The sequence below is a fragment of the Cherax quadricarinatus genome, chromosome 72, assembly GCF_038502225.1.
Source record: "Cherax quadricarinatus isolate ZL_2023a chromosome 72, ASM3850222v1, whole genome shotgun sequence".
NCBI classification, from domain to species: Eukaryota; Metazoa; Arthropoda; class Malacostraca; order Decapoda; family Parastacidae; genus Cherax; species Cherax quadricarinatus.
The window spans coordinates 12633899-12659226 of NC_091363.1; the positions used below are offsets into that span (position 1 = coordinate 12633899).

Genomic DNA, 25328 nt, shown 5'->3' on the forward strand with positions numbered 1-25328 from the left:
CTGGTAGTGTTCTTAACATGTTGGTGCATGAGCTTTTCCAGCACCATGTCTAACATCCTGGCTCTCCATGTTTCGGGACCCCCATGTGGCTCCAGGTTTTCCCAGTCAATCTCCCTGTGGTTGAAATCCCCCATAACCAGCAACTTTGCTCTGCTGGAGTGAGCTCTTCTTGCCACCTCAGCAAGTGTGTCCACCATTGCTCTGTTGCTCTCTTCATATTCCTCTCTTGGCCTCCTGCAGTTCTGTGGTGGATTATACATCACTGCAATGACCACTTTGTGTTCCCCAGACTGAAGTGTACCTGCTATGCAGTCTCTTTCTCCCGTCTCATCTATGCCTTCCATTTTCTCGAATTTCCATCTGTTTTTTACGAGCAGAGCAACCCCACCTCCCCCCCTGCCCCTTCTATCTTTCCTCATGATCTGGTATCCTGGTGGGAAGATTGCATCTGTTATTGTCTCCGTGAGTTCTGTTTCTGTAACTGCTATGATGTCTGGGGACTTCTCATTGATTTTTTCTTGCCATTCCTCATGTTTATTCGTTAATCCATCTGCATTTGTGTACCAAACCTTCAACTTCTGTTCTAATACTGTAACTGTGGTGTGGGGGGTGGAAACAGAGGGACTGGTGTGTGATGGTTGGTTTGGATTGTTCAGTTGCCTTGGGGGTGTCGTGGCTGGAGTCCTTCTGCAGGTGTTTCTGGAGGGTGCGCTTGTCCTTCCATTTGATCCTGGGTTATTCTGCTCTCCTTTTTCATTTCCTCCCATTTCTCCTTTCGTTTTGAACTCTCTCTTTCATTGTCTTCCTTTCGTCCTGTGTTCTGTCTCGATCGAGGTACACACTCCGGAACTCCTGCTTGCCTCTCAGCCATGCTTTCTCCTGCAGGATCATGGTTCGGGTTGATTCTGCCTTGAAAATTACTTTGAGAGGCCGATTCCTTTTCTTTGTGAACCACCCAATTCTCCAAAAATTTGCCACCTGGGTCATGTCCCCCTCGCCTATCACCTTCATGATATCTTCAATCGCTTTTTTCTCCTCCTGCTTTCTTTCATCATAAGTTTCCCCTTTATATATGTATAAGCATATACATGTATATACATATCCCTCCGAGTTTTCTTCTATTTTCTTTCTAGTTCTTGTACTTGTTTATTTCCTCTTATCTCCATGGGGAAGTGGAACAGAATTCTTCCTCCATAAGCCATGCGTGTTGTAAGAGGCGACTAAAATGCCGGGAGCAAGGGGCTAGTAACCCCTTCTCCCGTATAAATTACTAAATTTAAAAAGAGAAACTTTTGTTTTTCTTTTTGAGCCACCCTGCCTTGGTGGGATACGGCCGGTTTGTTGAAAGAAAGAAAGCAAAAGAAATGTAACAGAGGCCTGGGGATGTGACTAATGAACAAAGGAAATGTTATTTTAGTGCCAGGAATGCCTGTCCTGTTTATTCTGGACCCTATTTGGAAATTGGCATCTTTTGAAATTTGTGTGAAATTGGCAAAATTGACAATTTCTGACCACTTTATTGGATAGTTGAAATAAGTAAAGGGGTGGTTTCTTGTGCTCATTCGATAGACAAAAAGGAGTTCTAGCAAAATAGTTATGATTTTTGTCGACTGGTACATTGGAATTGGCCGAAAATAGGGCTCAAAGTGTGGAGTAGCTGGCCGCCACCACCACTGTGGCCACAGTGATTATGTCTTCACCTTTATATACAGTGGTCCCTCGTTGTTCGTAATTAATCCGTTCCTGGAGCCGTTACTATAAACGAAATTTACGATTTACGAATCAATTTTCCCCATAAGAAATAATGTAAATACAATTAATCCGTTCCTGACACCCAGAAGTATTAAAACAAAAAAAATTTTAACATGAAATATACATGTAGTACATAAACAATACAATGGGAAATGATGAATGAAACATTAACAGTATAACACTTACCTTTATTGGAGATTCTTCTTAGTGTATGGGAGACTGGAAGAGGAGAGAGAGTGGATTGTTTATAGTTTGGAAGGGGAATCCCCTTCCATCAACACCTTAGGTACCATTTGCTTTTCTGGGGTTGCTTCTCTTCTCTGTTTCTTAATGCCACTAGGACCACCTTGAGAGTCACTGGAGTCCTGTCTCACAAAATAACTGTGGAGAGAGCTCTGTTTCTGGCGTCTCTTCAACACTTCCCTTAAATGGCCCAAGACTTTGTCACTGTACATGTTGCCAACCTGGCTTGCAACAACCTTGTTAGGGTGATGTTTCTCCATAAAGCTTTCCATCTTACCCCACATAGTAAAAATCCCTTAATTTCTGAAGAAGGCACCTTCTTCCATCTCTCTTCTTCCTCCTCTGCTGCAAGATTCTGAGCTGCGATGTGTTGCTCTTCCTGCTGAAGCTCTTGCAGCTCCTCAGTGGTGAGCTCTTCATTGTGGTCTTCCACCAATTCTTCCACATCCTCCAAACTCACATCCAACCCCATGGAACTCCCCAGTGCCACAATTGATTTTACAACAGACATAGGCTCATTAGGGTCAGTCCCAAATTCTTCAAATCCCTCTTGTCAACACAATCTGGCCACAATTTTCTCCAGGCAGAGTTCAAAGTCCTAGTAGTCACTCCCTCCCAAGCCATACCTATAAGGGTTATGCAGTGGAGGATGCTGAAGTGTTCTCTCCAAAATTCCCTTAGGGTCAAGTGAGTGTCTGTAGTCACAGTCAAACACCTGTGAAACATTGCTTTTGTGTAGAGTTTTTTAAAGTTTGCAATAACCTGCTGGTCCATGGGTTGGAGGAGAGGAGTGGTATTCGGGGGCAAGAACTTTACTGTGATGAACCCAAACTCCTCGAAAATTAGGTCATCCAAGTTTGGAGGATGAGCAGGTGCATTGTCCATTACTAGCAGGCACTTGAGATCCAATTTCTTTTCCAGGAGATACTCTTTCACACTAGGGCTAAACACTTCATTGAACCACTCGACGAAAATTTCCCTCATGACCCATGCCTTATTATTAGATTTCCAAAACACGCACAATTTAATCTTCATAACATTGTTTTTCCTGAACACTCTGGGATTTTCAGAATGGTACACTAGTTATGGCTTCACTTTGAAATCCCCACTAGCATTAGCACAGAACATTAGCGTCAGCCTGTATTTCATAGGCTTGTGTCCTGGCATTGCCTTTTCCTCTTGTGTAATGAAGGTCCTCTTTGGCATTTTCTTCCAAAAGAGGCCTGTTTCGTCACAAATGAACACTTGTTCAGGTTTCAGTCCTTCAGCCTCTATGTACTCCTGGAATTCATGCACATATTTTTCAGCCGCCTTGTGGTCCGAACTGGCAGCCTCACCATGCCTTACCACACTGTGTATGCCAGTACGGTTCTTAAATCTCTCAAACCAGCCTTTGCTGGCCTTAAATTCACTCACTTCACCACTATTTGCAGGCAATTTCTTTACCAAATCTTCATGCAACTGCCTAGCCTTTTCACAAATAAACGAAGTCACAAGAGTATCTCCTGCTAATTGTTTCTCATTTATCCACACCAATAATAACTTCTCAACCTCTTCCAGTACTGGTGATCTCATTTTTGTCAGCATAGTTACTCCCTTTGCAACAACAGCATCCTTTATTTCATTTTTGTTGGCCACTATGGAACATGAGGTTGTGTAGGGTTTCTTATACATCCTGGACAGTTCGGCCACACTTGTACCACTTTCATATTGTTCAATGATGGTTTTCTTAAATTCAATCGTATTTCTCACCTTCTTTACCACAGGGTTGGCACTAGGAGCTTTCTTTGGAGCCATGGTAGCTTATTTAGTACTTGCAAGCACTAAAATAAATGGAATATTATGAAATATTTTGCTGGAGCACGTGAGGGGACCTTCGCTCACTGGTAAACAATGCCAGACTGGCTGCCGCCCTGGCTCACGCCGTGGGTACGTGTCCCGGATGAACTACGACTCGTGAGTCAACCTATGAAAAGCGAGTCCATGATTATACGAAAATACCCCTACGATTGGCGAATTTTACGATTGCCGGGAACTACGAAAAGCGGGGGACCACTGTACATCTGTCTTGACCACACCCATGGTTACACATGTGACAACCTCACCACTAATCATAGATAAACACAAGCTAGATGTGGGGTTATGGACTGGGAAGATACTAAGATACTAGAGTGGTAGAGTAAATGGCAGATGCTTTCTGCCGCTGCCAGTGTCGCCATCACTTGCCTTATTATGGCCTACTTTATTCATTCTAGAGTATATATCATGTTTCTATTATTAATATTGTTCTAGAGTATATATCATGTTTCTATGTTATTAATATTGTTTATTATGTCATATTAGATGAACTGTGATAGATAACTAAGCCGTAGAGTTGATATTAGTATTATTTTGTCATGCCTCCTGAGAGGCTAAAATGGATTAATTGCATTTGAATTAATTTAAATGAGGAAAATTGACTCAGCACACGAACAACTCAGGATATGAACAAGGTCATGGAACGGATTAAATTCGTAAGCCGAGGTTCCACTATTTTTTTTTCCGATAAGTCAGCCGTCTCCCACCAAGGCAGGGTGACCCATAAAGAAAGAAAATCTCCCCCCAAAAATACTCTCATCATCTTTCAACACTTTCACCTCACTCACACATAATCACTTTTTGCAGAGGTGCTCAAAATGCAACAGTTTAGAAGCATATACGTATAAAGATAGCCCTCCAAACTGCCAATATCCCAAACCCCTCCTTTAAAGTGCAAGCATTGTACTTCCCATTTCCAAGACTCAAGTCTGGCTACATAAAAATAACTGGTTTCCCTGAATCCCTTCACTAAATATTACCCTGCTAACACTCCAACAGCTCGTCAGGTCCCAAATACCATTAGTCTCCATTCACTCCTATCTAACATGCTCACGCACGCTTGCTGGAAGTCCAAGCCCCTCGCCCACAAAACCTCCTTTACCCCCTCCCTCCAACCTTTTTGAGGATGACCCCTACCCCGACTTCCTTCCCCTACAGATTTACACACTGTCCATGTCATTCTACTTTGATCCATTCTCTCTAAATGACCAAACCACCTCAACAACCCCTCTTCAGCCCTCTGACTAATACATTTATTAACTCCACACCTAATTTCTGCACTCTGAATTTTCTGCATAATATTTACACCACACATTGTCCTTAGACAGGACATCCTCACTGCCTCCAACTGCCTCCTTGCTGCAGCATTTACAACCCAAACTTCACACCCATATAAGTGTGTTGGTACTACTACACTTTCCTACATTCCCTTCTTTGCCTCCATTAAGAACGTTTTTTGTCTCCACATGTACCTCAACGCACCACTCGCCTTTTTTCCTGACAACTCCCAAATATCTGAAAACATTCACTTCTTCCATACTCCTCCTCCCCAGTTTGATATCCAATTTTTCTTTATCTAAATCATTTTGATACCCTCATCACCTTACTCTTTTCTATGTTCACTTTCAACTTTCTACCTTTACACACACTCCCAAACACGTCCACTAACTTTTGCAATTTTTCTTTAGAATCTCCCATAAGCACAGTACCATCAGCAAAAAGTAACTGTCAATTCCCATTTTGTATTTGATTCCCCATAATTTAATCCCACCCCTCTCCCGAACACCCTAGCATTTACTTCTTTTACAACCCCATCTATAAATATATTAAACAACCATGGTGACATTACACATCCCTGTCTAAGACCTACTTTTACTGGGAAGTTGTCTCCCTCTCTTCTACACACCCTAACCTGAGCCTCACTATCCTCATAAAAACTCTTTACAGCATTTAGTAACTTACCACCTATTCCATATATGTACTTGCAACATCTGTCACATTGCTCCCCTATCCACTATCATATGCCTTTTCTAAATCCATAAATGCAATAAAAACTTCCCTACCTTTATCTAAATACTGTTCACATATATGCCACAATGTAAACACTTCATCTACACATCCCCTAACCACTCTAAAACCTCCTTGCTCATCTGCAATCCTACATTCTGTCTTACCTCTATTTCTTTCAGTAATAACCCTACCGTACACTTTTCCTGGTATACTCAGTAGACTTATTCCTCTATAACTTTTACAATCTCTTTTGTCCCCCTTCCCTTTATATAAAGGGACTATACATGCTCTCTGCCAATCCCTAGGTACCTTCCCCTCTTTCATACATTTATTAACCCTTAAACTGTCCAAACTTTTGAAAGTATGTAAAAAAATAACATTTTTTTTTTTTTTTTTTTTTACATTTGAAAGGGAGGAAAAAAAAAACAACTTTGATCTACTTTTCTAACACAACACATGTGAACGTAGATCTATGTTTGGACAGTTTAAGGGTTAAACAAAAATACCAACCACTCCAACACTATATCCCCCCCTGCTTTTAACATTTCTGTCATGATCCCGTCAGTTCCAGCTGCTTTACCTCCTTTCATTTTACGTAATGCCTCACGTACCTCCCCCACACTCACATCCTGCTCATCTTCCCTCCTTAAAGATGGTATACCTCCCTGGCCAGTGCACGAAATTACCACCTCCATTTCTTTGTCGACATTTAAAAGTTCCTCAAAATATTCTCGCCATCTACCCAATAACTCCATCTCCCCATCTTCTAACTCCCCTATTCTGTTTTTAACTGACAAATCCATTCGTTCACTAGGCTTTCTTAACTTGTTTAACTCGCTCCAAAAATTTTCTTATTTTCATTAAAATTTCTTGACAGTGCCTCCCTCTCCCACTCTATCATCTGCACTCGTTTTGCACTCTCTCACCACTCTCTTTACCTTTCTTTTACTCTCCATATACTCTACCCTTCTTATACACTTTCACCCCCCTCTTACTTCTTGTTACCATTTTCCTCTTTTCCCATCTACCTCTTACTCTAACTGTAGCTACAAATAATGATCCAATATATCAGTTGCCCCTCTATAAACGTGTACATCCTGGAGCCTACCCATCGACCTTTTATCCACCAATACATAATTTAAAACTACTTTCGTTATGTGCTATATCATACCTTGTATATTTATTTAACCTCTTTTTTCATAAAATATGTATTACTTATTACCAAACCTCTTTCTACACATAGCTCAAAGGCTCCCCATTTTCATTTACCCCCTGGTACCCCAAATTTACCTACTACTCCCTCCACAACATTTTTACCCACTTTAGCATTGAAATCCCCAACCACAAGCAGTCTCACACTTGGTTCAAAACTCCCCATGCATTCATTCAACTTTTCCCAAAATCTCTCTCTCTCCTCTGCACTTTTCTCTTCTCCAGGTGCATATACACTTACTATAACCCACTTTTCACATCCAACCTTTATTTTACTCCACATAATCCTTGAATCTCGTGTTTTTCTTTTTGGTCTTTCGTTTTTCTTTTTGGGCCACCCTGCCTTGGTGGGATACGGCCGGTTTGTTGAAAAATATAAATAAATAAATCCTTGAATACATTTATAGTCCCTCTTTTCCTGCCATATCTTATCCTTCAACATTATTGCTACTACTCCTTTAGCTCTAACTATTTCAAACCCCTGACCTAATACCATTTATTCCTTTCCACTGAAACTCTCCCACTTCCTTCAGCTTTGTTTCACTTAGAGCCAGGACATCCAACTTCTTCTCATTCATAACATCCACAATCATCTCTTTCGTATCATTCGCACAACATCCACGCACATTCCGACATCCCACTTTGACAATTTTCTTCTTATTCTTTTTAGTAATTTTTACAGGAAAAGGGGTTACTAGCCCATTGTTCCCAGCATTTTAGTTGTCTTTTACAACACGCATGGCTTACGGAGGAAAGATTCTTGTTCCACTTCCCCATGGATATAAAAGGAAAAGTAATAAGAACAAGAACTATTAAGATAAAAACAAAGAAAACTCAGACGAGTATGTATAAATAAACGTGTATGTGTGTGTGTGTGTGTGTCTTAAGTGTAAGTAGAAGTAGCAATACGTACCTGTAATCTTGCGTATTTCCGAGAGACTAAGGACGCCAGCAATCCTTCCATCATGTAAAACAATTACAGGCTTTCGTTTTACACTCACTTGGCAGGACGGTAGTACCTCCCTGGGTGGTTGCTGTCTACCAACGTACTACACACACACACAATTATGAATCTTCATCTACAAATGTATTATAAATAAATTAAATGAAAAACCACATGAAAATTGCAGTGGCTCACTTCTCAGAAGGAAGCCACGGTTAGGTGAGAAAGGGATGGGCAAGGAAAGGTACCAGAGGATGGGAAGCCAATTTCTCACGACTACAGTGCATAATAATCAATTTCATCAGTTTTAAAAAAAATCTTGCCCCATGCAGTACTTGATGGGGAAAAAGCAAACCTCTGACCTGTTTGGTTTAAACAGTAACAAGGTATTGTCTAATTGGTTTTATTGTAGGTTTCTTGGTATAAATCAATAGAATGGCACATAGACATACTAATGAAAGATGCTTTAAGTCTATTTCAGACTGGAAGTATCCTGAAATAGGGCTCAAAGTGGTGGAAATGTAATTTATATTTTTGGCGATTTTCCTGAGGGAAGAGGAAAGAGGAGAGAGGTGTAGCCACTAATATTTAGCTCAGCTCATAACATGACAAAAACCATCACTGACATGCCTCAAGTATCTCTTGTGTAAACTAATAAAATCTAAAATATTTAGTCACTTTTTTTATACTATGAATGGGCAGTTACAGAGATGCTCTTGATGCCATCCCAGGCTACATAACTGTTCCACATAATGCAACCAACTAAAACAGGCAAAATACTGTTGTCTAATAGACTGTGCCAGTAAGACATCAAATATAAATGTTTGAAGTAGAGCAGTGCATTGTTTTTATGGTGGATAATGCAAAAATCATATCTCACACACTATCAATATCATTTAATAACTCAATGGAGGTGGGAAGTACAATGCTTGCACTTTAAAGGAAGGGGTGGAGGTATGTTGCAGTTTTTGAACTTAGTATCAGCATGTCTTTGGCAACACAGTGATGGAGTGAGCAATTATGAAAGTTTCTTATTTTTTGGGTCATCCTACCTCGGTGGGAAATGGCCAATGTGTTAAAAAAAAAAAAACTGCTAATTAACTTTATATCTAGTGGTAAGAAATTTAATTGTAGGTTTTACTTACCCTTTCTCTGCAATCCTCTAAACCATCTTTTAGCTGCTGATTATTTGGGTCTAACTGAAGCCCTTTTTGATAAACACTTAAAGCTTCAGGTAATTTCTTCAAGTATACCAGTGCAGCTGCTTTCCGTGAGTATCCCTATAATTAAGATCCATTTCAGAATGATAATTATAAGTAAATAAACACATTGCAATATCTTCTAAGTAGCTACTGTATTAATGCAACCATATAACAGCAAACACTTGCTGAAACTAATAAGGGAGAATGTCCAAATGTCAGTCAAATTGGAAAAAAAAAAGTACTCTATTGTATAATTATTATAGTATGGTACACACTTAGCAGATATACTGCTAAGTTTGTTACATTGAGGGGGTCTACTGTATTATACTCATGGGGAAGAGCCAAACCCACAAATATCATACAGCACCTGGATGGTGATCTTGTTTGAAGCAAGGAAGGGAAGGGTAGCTCAAATTCTAGAGTAATGAAGTACAGACCAGAACAAAATTAGGACAAATTAACAATTTACACTGATGTACATGTCGACAAGAAACAATGGAGCATAAGGAGACAGGCATTATTGTTGATAAAAAAGATGGAGGGAAAAAATCTGATAGGAATCTGATAGAACACTTGAGAAACTGTCTGGAGCCACACAAGTTATTAGAAAGAGGTTGCCATTGGTAGAAAAATTAATCAAATACAAACCTGGTGAAATGTCTACATCAAAGCTCAATAATCTAGATACCACTTTTCCTTTTAGAGGATAGCAATTCACTATTTTAATCAACAATTTTTAGCATCTTTCCCATATTCCATTCAAGTTCATAAGCCTCTCCATTAGCAAATCAAAACCAGAAATTATGTTTTATGCTAACTGGGCAAGGTGAAAAAGTAAAAACCTGGATGGAGAAGCATGATAACCATCAATCTTAATAAGAGCATAATGAAGAAAAATGGTATGGTTTTATTAACAAGATGTGGAAGAAGACATTTATGTACAGTTCAGGATCTTTATTAGAGGAAACAATTTGCCACAAGTGGCAAAACTTTTCCTCTAATAAAAGTCCTGAACTGTACGTGTTTTTCCACATGATGAAGCACTGTAGTAGGTTGCCTGGGTTGTATACCAGGCAGGTCCTCCTCTCACCCATAATATCTGCATAATAACCTAGGTATTCACTTCAATGATGCTAACTTAAAGTTGTCTCCACTTGTCTACAGCTCCACTGTTAAACTATTGCTCTATATTCTTAATTTATTTAACTTTTAATCACTTATTGTAATTTTATAGTTATACATCGTTCACTGATGACTCGGACTTACAACGGGCTCTCTGACTGATATGCATACTTAAATAATGTATATTAGAGCTGATTTCCTCTACTCTTATTACAATATACGGTACACTACTGAATAAACATTTAAAAATATATCAGAAATGTTCTAAATGGTGCAAAGGTGACATTAAAACAATATCAAAGATGGTTGACACAAACCCATTGCCATTATAGTATGCTCCTTGCTTAGCAACGAATTCGTTTACCGACATGGTCTTAGGAACGGAACTCCCTTGGTAAATGAGGAGAGGCTGTATAAAGACATCCTTAGTGCCTTTTTTATATCCCCTTTATTTATGCTTATCTTCCACTTACACGCTTCAATTTCAAAACTCCTTAGTCTATGCACTCCAAGAGTTTAGGCTCACAGCTCTCAAACTATTTCCAGATATGGGATTAACCATCATCCTTCTTTTTTTTCAACAACTTATATTCTGTGAGAGACCAAAACTGCACTACAGAGAAACAGCAAAGAATTTATTAAGTTAAAATCTGCATGCTACAATAGCAAAACTATATATGGGAATCCTTGACCTATGTTTAACCTTTTGAGGGTCCGTCCCATAGTTCTACGGCTTGTCCACAGGGTCCAAGTACAGTGGAACCTCAGCTTACGAGTGCCCCACAATACGAGCTTTTCAGGATACGAGCAGTCGCTTGGTCGATTTTTTGTTTCAGGATGCGAGCTTCCCCCTCAAACAACTTTTTTTTTATAACCTCCAGATCTTACAAAAGTAAAAGTAAAAATAAAATTGTAGTTCACTGTCGTGATGTATTATGTTGTTTTTACTGCTTAAGATTATAACTGCAACAGAAATAATAGTATTTCTTACCTTAAATTGTGGATGTTAGTGTTTGTCGATAATTGTGAAGAGAGTGGAGAGTTATGCTGTGGCCCTACCGGGCTGAGGTGGATGGTAGAGGTTCTGGTACTCAAGTCGATGGTTGTACTGGAGTGTGCATAAACTCTAATGGATTTCTGTTCTATTTTACCATGCAGTACATTATACAACTGATGGTAAAGCATCAGCTGCTCTAGACACTGCTTATTTATGTTTATATTTTGGGTACACTGGTCCTGATTCCACATGCTATGGGAATATAAAAAGTACATTAAATGGGCTAGCCAAGGTTAAATTTACTTTAAAGTTAAACACTGCATTCACGTTCAAGTGTACAAACTTCACTGTAGCCAACTAAGCCTCTCTACATATTTACAGATTGACAAAAACTATTAATATTGCTGAATACTCTAGCCTGAGCCTCACTATTTTTGTAAAACTCTTCACTGCTATCAGTAGCCTACCTCTTATTCTATATATTTGCTACATCTGCCACATTGCCCCCCATCCACCCTGTCATATGCCTTTTCCAAATCCATAAATGCCACAAAACCTCTTTATCCCTATCTAAATGCAGATGACCTATATGTTTCAGTGTAAACACTTGGTCTACACACCCCCAGGCTTTAGGAAAGGTAGGGGGTGTGTAGAACAAGTGTTTATGGTGAAACAGAGGTGAACAGTATTTAGATAAGGGTAAAGAGGTTTTTGTGGCATTTATGGATTTGGAAAAGGCATATAACAGGGTGGATGGGGGGCAATGTGGCAGATGTAGCAAATGTATAGAATAAGAGGTAGGCTACTGATAGCAGTGAAGAGTTTTTACAAGGATAGTGAGGCTCAGGTTCAAGTATAGGAGAGAGAGGGAGATTATTTCCCAGTAAAAGTAGACCTTAGACAAGGATGTTATTTCACCATGGTTGCTCAATATATTTATAGATGGGGTAAGAGAAGTGAATGATCGGGTGTTGGCAAGAGGTGTTGGGTTAAAGACAAAGAATCTAACACAAAGTGGGAGTTGTCACAGTTGCTCTTTGCTGATGGCACTGTGCTTTTGGGAGATTCTGAAGAAAAGTTGCAGAGGTTGGTGGATGAGTTTGGTAGGGTATGTAAAAGAAGAAAATTAAAAGTGAATATAGGAAAGAGTAAGGTGATAAGGATAACAAAAAAAATTAGGTGACAAAAGATTGGATATCAGATTGGAGGGAGAGAGTATGGAGGTGGTGAATGTATTCAGATATGTATTTAGGAGTGGACCTGTCAACAGATAGGTCTATGAAGGATGAGGCGAATCACAGAACTGATGAGGGGAGACAAAGAACTTGGTCCATGGAAGCATAGAGGGCAATGTATGAGAGTATACTTATACCAATGCTCTTATATGGGTGTGAAGCATGGGTGGTGAATGTTGTAACAAGGAGAAGGCTGGAGTGTGAGAGTGAGTGTGTGTGTGTGTGTGTGTGTGTGTGTGAATGTGAGTGTGAATGTGAGCGTGAATGTGAGCGTGAATGTGAGCGTGAATGTGAGCGTGAATGTGAGCGTGAATGTGAGCGTGAATGTGAGCATGAATGTGAGCGTGAATGTGAGTGTGAATGTGAGTGAGTGTGAATGTGAGTGTGAATGTGAGTGTGAATGTGAGTGTGAATGTGAGTGTGAATGTGAGTGTGAATGTGAATGTGTGAATGTGAGTGTGAATGTGTGTGTGTGAATGTGAGTGTGAATGTGAGTGTGAATGTGAGTGTGAATGTGTGTGTGAATGTGAGTGTGAGTGTGAGAGTGTGTGTGTGTGTGTGAATGTGTGTGTGTGAATGTGTGAGTGTGAATGTGTGAGTGTGAATGTGTGAGTGTGAATGTGTGAGTGTGAATGTGTGAGTGTGAATGTGTGAGTGTGAATGTGTGAGTGTGAATGTGTGAGTGTGAATGTGTGAGTGTGAATGTGTGTGCGCATGTGTGTGTGCATGTGTGTGTGCATGTGTGTGTGAATGTGTGTGTGCATGTGTGTGCATGTGTGTGCGCGTGTGTGCGCACGTGTGCGTGCGCGCATGCGCGCACAGGGGGGTGAGGGCTCACCTTCGACCAGTCAGGTTTATATAGCAAAACTTTCTCTGCATCTTCAAGTGCTTCATGGTACTTCTTCATTTTGGCATAAGCAGCAGATCTGATTGTGATAAGAAAAGGGCATAGCATTAAAATATGACAAACATCTAATGCTTTGAAGCCATATAGTTGATACTAAATTCAAAAGAAAAATTAATGAAAAATACAACAAATGTCTACTAACCTGTTGCTATAGAGGACATGATTCTCTGGGTCAATTTTGATTGCACTTGTGTAATGCAAAACTGCTTCACTCAGATTGCCTGCTTCCATGCAGGCATTTCCACGATCCTTTAACTGTGCTACCTAAAGATACAAACTCTTTTAATGAATTAACTCGCACTCTATATATTTTCACCCTTATGCTGTAACACGCAGAAATGTGACCACGTGGGAACTAGGTGCGATGCACATTAAAGTAATACAAGCCAGACGTGACATACAGTAATATACATTTAGTAAACAAATTTGGACTTATGAAGCAAATTTACATCCAGAAAAAGAATCTGCATGCTTCATACACCACAAGAAAATTTTTTTGAAGTACAGCAATAAAACGAGTTTCATGGTAAAGAACAATGTGAAGAAAATACACATATTTTTTGTACAATACTATGGTACCCGTACCAGAGGCAGTAGACAACGATACCCGAGTTGACGTATACAACATATAGAGTACAGAATTATGAAAATAGTATAAATAAAGTACATGTAAAATGAGCAGAATATTTGTTTTGCTCGAGTATAAATAGATTCAGGGAAAATGGTTAGCCAGACTTGAGTCTTGGAGGTGGGAAGTACACTGCTTACAATTTAAAGGATGGGTTTGGGATACCTGTGTGCCTCTGCAAAGACAGTGATTAAGTGCGAATGATGGTGAAAGTAAAATGTAAGAAAGTCTAGGATCAGTAACATGCTAGGTCACTCCCAGTGTCTTAAAAATGGGCACAAAGACTGTTTGCACAATTTTTTTTTATCTAACAGTGGTATAAAACTTTTCACTTAGCTGATTCATACATTTAGGGAAATTAGTTACAAGACAGTGTTTCAAATGTAATTCATTTCACATGTGTGAGAAGAATATCACTAATTTCGGAGCAAAGGGAAATAAGACAACTATTTTTAATATTAATGTTACTTACCGATTTTGCTGAAAATGTCATGTGCATCACTCTTAATGTAATGACCAGCAGAACAATTTCATTCTAATCTAGGGTTAACATAATTACTGTACAGCTAAGCATGAAACAAAAAAATATTCTTCAAAATATTCTTTATTATACAGGCACAACAAATACAAAGTTTAATACGTACTTATTGTTTTGCCACTTTTCCATTACAATGTCTATTCACTTTCCTGAACTATTACAAGGGAAGGCCAGTATGACCCATTTAACAAAAATATTTTATTTAAGAGTATTATAACTGACATGTTTGGAGAAAAAAAAGAAAAAAAGCTCAAAATGGCTGCCTTTACTATACAGTACTTGTATGTACATGTTTGCATAACAATAAAATACAAATCATATGAAAAAGTTAAGGTAAACAGAAAGAAAAATTAAGAATGCAACAATTACATAAAAAGAAAGCCTACATAGTGTACATCCTAAATCAAAATTCAGTATGCACACACAAGTACACATTTAAAAAACAACTAATCGGTAGGCACACACGCTCCATATACTGGTGCCACTGTTTCCTTTGCTGCTGGAATAAGTAACCAGAGACTGCTGACGAGAAGTAAAATTTTCTACTACCAAGTATATGTACAGCATTAATTTACTATAGTCTTTACACAAAAATCTTTTATTTTAAGAAGTGACATAACACTTGTGTTCAAAATACTATTTAATATTTACAAAAAACATTACCTTGCATATAAAACCAGCTACCAAAACAACAACCCATCTATAATAAGCAGCAAGAGCAATTATACTTTTCTGAAAAAATTACAAATATTTCCTAGACAGTTTTATAAATCTCTTCTATGATTCTGAGACATGATTTAAGTATACAATAATGGTACATTATACATTATGTAATACTGGTGAGACTTATTTCAACTGGGCCTTAGAGTTCAACCATAATGCCAGCTCTCAAACATTTACACCAAACAAAAATATTACATAAACCCTTTCACAGCCCACACTCCCCAAAATTAATATGGCTCTCAGTGTTCACTTTAAAAAAAATCTGAAATAGTTGAGAATCTTTATTTTTTTTATGAAGGTAATAACACCAAGAGTAGCAGACTGATTAATTTACACACTGGCAATTTCACCCATTTTAAGTCTTATTTTAAACCAATTCCATTGCTCCTTTCGACAAAAGTCTTAGCTATTTCATTAGTATGTCTTCCATTCTATCAACTGAGCACAAGAACTGAACATACAGTGCACACAAGTTGGTAATTTGGCCAAGTTTACAAAATTAAAAAAACACCAACTTACAAATAGTCCCCCAAATAAACAATGTAGACATTCCTGGCACTAAACATTTTCTCTGTTCATTAGTCATGTCCCTTGGGCTCCCCTATATTACACTTGCCTTCCATTTTGAACTCATAATCAGAAGATTTACTCAATTTCCCAGATATTAAAATATAATCAGGAATGACTGGTCATGATTTACAGCATCTCAACACTGGAATCAGACCGAGGGGTATAGGAAGCCTTACCCATCCTCAGGAAAATCGGCAACAGAATATTTCTACTATTTTGAGCCCAATTTCAAGCTACTTCTGCTCCAGAAACCAATCAAAATCATCTCTATTTCAGTAGAATGTCTTCCATTCTATAAAATGATAACAAGAACAGCCAATAAAACTATAAAAACCATCCTAGAAAATACCTGTCATTTTTAAACCAAACATATGGTCAGGGTTTTGCTTTTTTCCATCATGCACTGTATGGCAAGATATTTTTTATACTCTGCACTCACTGCATAAACACATTCTCTCATATCTAGGCCAAAATTTACCACTCGCAGCTTATTTAAGTGAGCAGAATTCACAACAGAACTATGCAAGGGACCCTGGCCACAACGATGCACGTACAGGAGGGCCCTGCTTGTATGGCTGGTTAGGCTACAGCTGTAAAGAGAAAATCGCCGTAAAGCGAACCATCCTTTTTTCACTTTTAAATATATATAAATGCCTGATAACATGTTTACACTATGATAAGTTAGCAATAGAACTAGACCTAAATAAAAAAAAAATCAAGTAAAATGCATATACAGTACACTCATTACTTACATTTAAAGCACCCCAGAGTGATTATTAATATGCTTACTGTCATCGATATTCCTTATTAACATAATTTACTCACTTCAAGCCTGGCATTTAAATTAAGAGGATTATGACTCCTCTTTATATCACAACTACCCTTAGAAGCCATTGTAAACAAGAGAGAACAAGTAAATGAAAGAACAACAAAGAGGCAGAGAATACAAACACTTCCATTTCAAGAGCAAATAACACTGAGTGAAGGCATACAAAAGGAATATTTTTCTACAGTTACCCTAGTAATATTATACTGTATACAGCTTCTGTGGTGTTGGACCAGAGAAAATAAAATTCTTGCTGTCAGTACTACAAGCTACCTGGCTACCACAACCTCATTTATGTCATTTTGTTTTACTATGGTTTCATGTACGTATTACGTATGTTTATAGGATACAGAGTTTCTTAAATAATTTTGAAAAAAATATCAGGATTAATGAAATGTTTATAACATAATATTTTTTTTATTATTATTATCACACTGGCCGATTCCCACCAAGGCAGGGTGGCCCGAAAAAGAAAAACTTTCACCATCATTCACTCCATCACTGTCTTGCCAGAAGGGTGCTTTACACTACAGTTTTTAAACTGCAACATTAACACCCCTCCTTCAGAGTGCAGGCACTGTACTTCCCATCTCCAGGACTCAAGTCCGGCCTGCCGGTTTCCCTGAACCCCTTCATAAATGTTACTTTGCTCACACTCCAACAGCACGTCAAGTATTAAAAACCATTTGTCTCCATTCACTCCTATCAAACACGCTCACGCATGCCTGCTGGAAGTCCAAGCCCCTCGCACACAAAACCTCCTTTACCCCCCCCCTCCAACCCTTCCTAGGCCGACCCCTACCCCGCCCTCCTTCCACTACAGACTGATACACTCCTGAAGTCATTCCGTTTCGCTCCACTCTCTCTACATGTCCGAACCACCCCAACAACCCTTCCTCAGCCCTCCGGACAACAGTTTTGGTAATCCCGCACCTCCTCCCAACTTCCAAACTACGAATTCTCTGCATTATATTCACACCACACATTGCCCTCAGACATAACATCTCCACTGCCTCCAGCCTTCTCCTCGCTGCAACATTCATCACCCACGCTTCACACCCATATAAGAGCGTTGGTAAAACTATACTCTCATACATTCCCCTCTTTGCCTCCAAGGACAAAGTTCTTTGTCTCCACAGACTCCTAAGTGCACCACTCGCTCTTTTTCCCTCATCAATTCTATGATTCACCTCATCTTTCATAGACCCATCCGCTGACACGTCCACTCCCAAATATCTGAATACATTCACCTCCTCCATACTCTCTCCCTCCAATCTGATATTCAATCTTTCATCACCTAATCTTTTTGTTATCCTCATAACCTTACTCTTTCCTGTATTCACCTTTAATTTTCTTCTTTTGCACACCCTACCAAATTCATCCACCAATCTCTGCAGCTTCTCTTCAGAATCTCCCAAGAGCACAGTGTCATCAGCAAAGAGCATAATATACAACATTTAAAGCGCCCCAAAGTGATTATTATTATTATTATTATTACCGAGTCTTCAACACTAGTGAGACACTTAGTGACTTTAATATGTACCTGCATGACAGCAAAGTGCACAAGTTTATTTAGGTACAGGTACACAAGTACAATTATCAGTTTATAGATTATGTATAAAATATGCAATAATTTTAAAACATTTGAAATTCTGGAAAGTTTCCAGACATAACAAAGAGAGAGCAAGCTCATGGAGGATGTAAGTAAGTGGCACACAGACACTAATATGCCAACATTGAGGTGCATTTTTGTATGGTACTTATGGTTGTATTCTCGTTTTCTTGGTCTCATTTGACAGAAATAGAGATGATTTTGATTGGTTTCATGAAGTACAGTAGTACCACCTTGAATCCAATACGTGTCCAACTGGCCAGTCTAATACGCAGTCATAAATGGGTTGACATTATTAATACAATTATTACAATAATGCAGTAGTCTGCGTAACTTAACTATTTTTTGTGTGAATAAAAATTCAAAATGGAAAGCAAGAATAATATAAGAGGGGCCTGGAGACGTGACTAATGAACAGAGAAAATGTTATTTTAGTGCAAGTAATGTCTGCATTGTATATTTGGACTATTTTGAAATTGGCAACTTTTGAAATTTGTGTGAAATTTGCCAAACTGCCAATTTCTGACCACTTTATTGGGTAGTTGAAAACAGCAAATGGGCGGTTTCTTGTACTCAATGGATAAAAATGGATTTCCTAGCGAAATAGGTAGGAGTTTGGTTGACTGGAACAACGAAATTGGCCAAAAATAGGGTTCAAAGTGGGCGAAATCGCCGATGCGTATATATCGCCGAGACCACTAACTTCACGAGAGAGTAATTCCACAAGTTTTCCATCAAATTTCGTACTTTGTGTCATTACCATTAGGGAAAAATTACCATTTCATAAGATTTTTTTTTTTTCAAATTCTTCAACAATAAGAGCAAGTTTGTGAACAGGGGTCTCAACAGTGAAAGGGTTAATCCATTGATGAAAATTTCTTAGGATATTTTCAGTGTCATTTATTTAACTATTTTCCATTTGCACACCCTATTATCTTTTAAATTTAACACTTTCCTACTTAAGATTCAAAAAGTTTGTAAGAACTCCCAATAAAAAGAATAAGTACATTTTTTTAAACTCGGCAGCTGTCTCCTGCCAAATAAGGGTGGTGTAAAGAAGAAAACTTTCACCATTTATTCAGTTACCATACTTCCAGAAGTGTGCTGACATCACAATCAGATTACCATCCAACTGCAACATCTTCACCTTTCCGCTAAAGTACAGGCATTGCCTATCCTGTCTCCATGACTGTCTGGCTAACCAGTTTCACTGAATCCCATCATAAAAGTTATGTTTTTAACACTCCAACAGCATATCCATTAAAAAGCACTTGTACCATTCAATCCATTTCTAACATGCTCACAAGCCTACTGAATGAGCAAGCCCCTAGAACTCAAAACTAAAGTCAGTGTCTGACCAGCCAGGCTGTGGTTCATATGTTGGACTGTGTGCGGTTAACAGTAACAGCCTGGTTAATTGGGCCCTGGTCCAATGGTCATTGGGGCATTGACCTCCAGAACACCCTCCAGGTAGACCCACTCCTGCCAATTTTTCCTGGGATGACACCTACTCTAGTAACTTCCACTCCAGATTTATATACACACCCTCTTCATCAACCTATCATCCCTCTCCATCTTCGACATATTTACTAGTACTCCAACTCTTTCACTTTATCTTTCAAGAATTTTCCCACAATGGAGACGAGGCTAATTGGTCTATGCTGTAATTCCAAGCTAACAACCTGTCTCCCAATTTGCAGATATGTATCTTTTATTACTATTTTCCACTTATCTGGCACAATGCTAGTTTTCAGTTTGAAGATGAAAAGACTATCTAATATTCTGCTAAGTTCCTCCTTAACATTCCTTTATAACCCTTGAGAACAGTTCTTCAGGACCTCAGGATTTGTTAGGCTTTAATTTATATTTGTCTGAGAACCATGTCCCTGGAGTTTACCTGGAGAGAGTTCCGGGGGTCAATGCCCCCGCGGCCCGGTCTGTGACCAGGCCTCCTGGTGGATCAGAGCCTGATCAACGAGGCTGTTACTGCTGGCTGCACGCAATCCAACGTACGAGCCACAGCCTGGCTGGTCAGGTACCGACTTAAGGTGCTTGTTCAGTGCCTGCTTGAAGACAGCCAGGGGGTCTACTAGTAATCCCCCTTATGTATGCTGGGAGGCAGTGGAACAGTCTCGGGGCCCCTGACACTTACTGTATTGTCTCTAACGTGCTAGTGACACCCCTGCTTTTCATTGAGGGGATGTTTTATCGTCTGCCGAGTCTTTTGCTTTCGTTGCGAGTGATTTTCGTGTGCAAGTTCGGTACTAGTCCCTCTAGGATTTTCCAGGTGTATATAATCATGTATCTCTCCTGCCTGCGTTCCAGGGAGTACAGGTTCAGGAACTTCAAGCACTCCCAGTAATTGAGGTGTTTTATCTCCATTATGCACATCATTGTGATTTCTGAATGTGGCCCCTGCACTGAAAAGTTTGCCCACCCCTGCTCTACAGCCAGGCACAGTATGTATCTACTGAGGCTCACAGGACCCTATGTCTAGCACTTATACAGTGTCAAAGATTAAGAGGTGAGTGTGTGTTCCAATTTTTAACCCTGAGGGTTAGCCACCCAGGATAACCCAAGAGAGTCAGTACATCAACAAGAACTGTCCTATTTCCTCTGAGGTCCTTCAATCTTGTCTCCCAGGATAAGACCCCACACCAGTCGGCTAACACCCAGATACCCACCTACTTGCTAGGTGAACGGGGGAAGCAGGGGTAAGGAAATATGCTCAATATTTCTACTTGGCAGGGGACTGAACCAGACACACTCAGCGTGCATGGCGAGAGCACTGCCTACCAGGCAAATCGCCCACAACAAAATGGCAAGATTTATCCTGGGCCTGGGGTCCAAGAGAGCATGTAAGCCATGATGAATTACAACTGGATATGCTGAATGTTGAAGACAGTGTAAAGCAACTGAAGTTAAATCAAGTTTATAAAATTGCTCAGTGTCCAAAATATGTATCTTGCTGCCAAGTTTGCCAAGGTTAGGAACCAAAATCAGTATGGTACTAGGGGAAATGAACACAGTTTTGTAGTACAGTGGAACCTCAAATATCGAACTTTCTTTGTTCCAGACGGCTGTTCGAGTGCCGTTACTGAATTAATTTATTCCCATCAGGAATAATGTAAATTAGATTAGTTCATTTCAGGCCCTCAAAAATACACTTATAAAAGTACTTATAATTTTTTTTTTTTTTATTATCACACTGGCCGATTCCCACCAAGGCAGGGTGGCCCGAAAAAGAAAAACTTTCACCATCATTCACTCCATCACTGTCTTGCCAGAAGGGTGCTTTACACTACAGTTTTTAAACTGCAACATTAACACCCCTCCTTCAGAGTGCAGGCACTGTACTTCCCATCTCCAGGACTCAAGTCCGGCCTGCCGGTTTCCCTGAACCCCTTCATAAATGTTACTTTCCTCACACTCCAACAGCACGTCAAGTATTAAAAACCATTTGTCTCCATTCACTCCTATCAAACACGCTCACGCATGCCTGCTGGAAGTCCAAGCCCCTCGCACAAAAAACCTCCTTTACCCCCTCTCTCCAACCTTTCCTAGGCCGACCCCTACCCCGCCTTCCTTCCACTACAGACTGATACACTCTTGAAGTCATTCTGTTTCGCTCCATTCTCTCTACATGTCCGAACCACCTCAACAACCCTTCCTCAGCCCTCTGGACAACAGTTTTGGTAATCCCGCACCTCCTCCTAACTTCCAAACTACGAATTCTCTGCATTATATTCACATCACACATTGCCCTCAGACATGACATCTCCACTGCCTCCAGCCTTCTCCTCACTGCAACATTCATCACCCATGCTTCACACCCATATAAGAGCGTTGGTAAAACTATACTCTCATACATTCCCCTCTTTGCCTCCAAGGACAAAGTTCTTTGTCTCCACAAACTCCTAAGTGCACCACTCACTCTTTTCCCCTCATCAATTCTATGATTCACCTCATCTTTCATAGACCCATCCGCTGACACGTCCACTCCCAAATATCTGAATACATTCACCTCCTCCATACTCTCTCCCTTCAATCTGATATTCAATCTTTCATCACCTAATCTTTTTGTTATCCTCATAACCTTACTCTTTCCTGTATTCACCTTTAATTTTCTTCTTTTGCACACCCTACCAAATTCATCCACCAATCTCTGAAACTTCTCTTCAGAATCTCCCAAGAGCACAGTGTCATCAAAAGTGTATAAAAATACACTTACATAATTGGTTGAGTTGGGAGCAGTTCAATATTTGAGGTTCCACTGTACCTACAGTAGGTGGTCAGGACTAAACACCTTTTATTGTGCAGCAACAAAGGAGTGGAACAGCTTACCTACACAAGTCAAAGCCTGTCCTAGCACGAGCCAGTTCAAAAAAAGCTAAAAGAAATCTAATGAATGAAACTACAGAAAAGGAGAGTGACTTCCTGTATGGTTAACATCCATGTAATTATTTTAACCCTTTCAGGGTCGAGAGGATCTCTCCTAAACTTGTTCTCAGAGTCAAAAATTTTTCGGAAAAAAAAAAAAAAAAAATTCTTGTGAAAAGACAGAGAATCTTTTCCTGATCATAATGACACCAAAAGTATGAAATTTGATGAAAAACTTAAGGAATTATGCTCTCGTGAAGTTAGCGGTCTCGACGATGTTTATGCATCGGCGATTTCACCCAATTTGAGCCTAATTTTCGGCCAATTCCAGTGTACTAGTCGACAAAAATCATAACTATTTTGCTAGAACTCCATTTTTGCTATTGAATGAATATAAGAAACCACCCATTTGTGATGTAGTCCAGCTGGGCTTGTGAGGTCTCTGGGGAGACCTAATTTAACCAATTATATGATCACACCTTGCCTTGGCAAACGTCTGTAGCCACGCCCACGTCTGAGGTCTTTTGTTCTTGACGCCTCAGACCTAGGCGTCAGGTCGTACACGTGGTTGTGGAGGGTGCTTGGACCACCATAAAAGCCCAAGGAAGAGCTGAGTAGGGAGATTCGAGCGGAGCTGCTGCTGGGGTGCAGAGCTCCTGAGCAGAGATTCGAGCGGAGCTGCTGCTGGGGTGCAGAGCTCCTGAGCAGAGATTCGAGTGGAGCTGCTGCTGGGGTGCAGGGCTCGGGAGAAGGCTGCTGAAGTCTCTGGAGGAGACTGTTGGAGGCAGTGGGCAGAGTACTGGCTTGGCGCAGTACTCGTGCTGTGTAGGTCTTGGGACCTGTGGCTTAGTTCCTGTAGCGAACTGTCCTCTGTACTATATTGTAAGTTATATTCATTTTGGTCAAGTTGATTGTGTTCCCTGTCTCACTGCTTACATACCATCCCATTTATCTAAACCACAATAATGCTCTGTTCCCAAATATATTATTGTACAAAGACTTAATAATAAACTGTGTTTGAGTAGAATAGTAATATTCACTGCCCACCGTTATTTATTCTTTTTCTTATATTTTATTATGTTTATATGAGTGAAGAATGGGCGAGGCATATGTTAGTGAGTAGTGTAGAGTTGATGAGAGTGTCGTGGTGGTCACCACTGACCTGTCATTACCTACCTACCTCCGCTAATCATCTCACTCCTACCACCTCGCCTGCCTCTCCCCTGCCTACATAATCCCTTACTCCCATATTCCCCACTTATATCCTATTCAACCATTCCCCCCTACATGACACATTTACCGATATTAACTATCCAATAAAGTCAGAAATTGGCAATTTTGCCAATTTCACACAAATTTCAAAAGATGCCAATTTCCAAATAGGGTCCAGAATAAACAAGACAGACATTCCTAGCACTAAAATAACATTTCTTCTGTTCATCAGTCATGTCCCCAGGCCCCTCTTACATTTCTTTTGCTTTCCACTTTGAATTTTTCTCACAAAAAAACAAGATTTGCTGTTATGCAGACTATTGCATTAGTGTAGAAATGATATAACTAATATCAGCGCACTTGTGAAAGAATATTAGACTCGCCAGTTGACGTGTATTGGACGCATGGCATGATTTGTTTACTTTTGAACTTTGGCAAAAATCGAACATTTCTGCTACTTTGAGCTCAATTTCAAGGTACTTTTCATTGTGAAAGCAATGAAAATTATCTCAATTTCTGTAATGTCTTCCATTCTATAAAATAAGACCAGGAAAACTAGAATACAATGATACCATACGAAAATACAGTGCAAAGTCGCTGTTTTCAACCAAAAACACGGTCAAAGTTTTTTTTTTTCCTCATTACGCACTGTGTGCTGCAGGATTTTTTTGTACTGTGCACACTGACCACAGACTCATTCTTTCATATGTAGGCCTACCAGCTTTCTCTCGCTAGATTTGAAGGCGCTAGAATTAAGGTGTACTAGTACGTCAGTAACTCTGGTGCATAAGCCATACTAGTACGTCGGAAATCCTGAAAGGGTTAAGGTGATCCTCTCTTTAATATTCATGTAAATAACTCGGTTTAACTCATGAAATCGTAATGACACAATTGCAAACAAACCATACCACGGGTGGGGATAGAACCCACGATCAGAGAATTATAAAACTCCAGACCAATGTGCTAGCCACTGGGCCAGTTGGACGAATCTTGTTGTAGCCAGCTGGTCCAGTGGCTAGCACATCAGTCTGGAGCTTTATGACTGATCGCAGGTTCTATCCCTGTCTGTGGCATGGTTTGTTTAACTCGGTTTACTTTATTATTGTATCCCCTTTTGCTGTAACTGACTGTCACACAGTCGAGTTACTTAGCCGTTTTAACTTTTAAGGTTATAATCATGACTGATTTCTACTGTAACTTATGGCAAAGTTTTAAATAATAAGACATTATGAGGACCCCAATGGAAACAAGTCACAATTTTTGGGGTTACCCTAGGTAATTTACACCAATGTTACTATGTACGATAACTGTACTTATGTGCACCTGTACCAAACTAAACTTACTTATATGGCTTGGAAT

At 39.7% G+C, this 25328-nt stretch overlaps 1 protein-coding gene across 1 annotated transcript in view; it reads right to left on the reverse strand.

Annotated features, from left to right (window-relative positions):
* Stip1 (Stress-induced phosphoprotein 1) overlaps positions 1-25328 on the reverse strand; it is a 101751-nt gene that overhangs the window by 72910 nt on the left and 3513 nt on the right. The window contains exons 2-4 of the mRNA XM_053794988.2: positions 13623-13744; positions 13412-13499; positions 9163-9297 (exon numbers count right to left, since the gene is read on the reverse strand). Of these exons, the coding sequence (XP_053650963.1) occupies positions 9163-9297; positions 13412-13499; positions 13623-13744 (345 nt within the window). The remainder of the gene's footprint in view (positions 1-9162; positions 9298-13411; positions 13500-13622; positions 13745-25328) is intronic.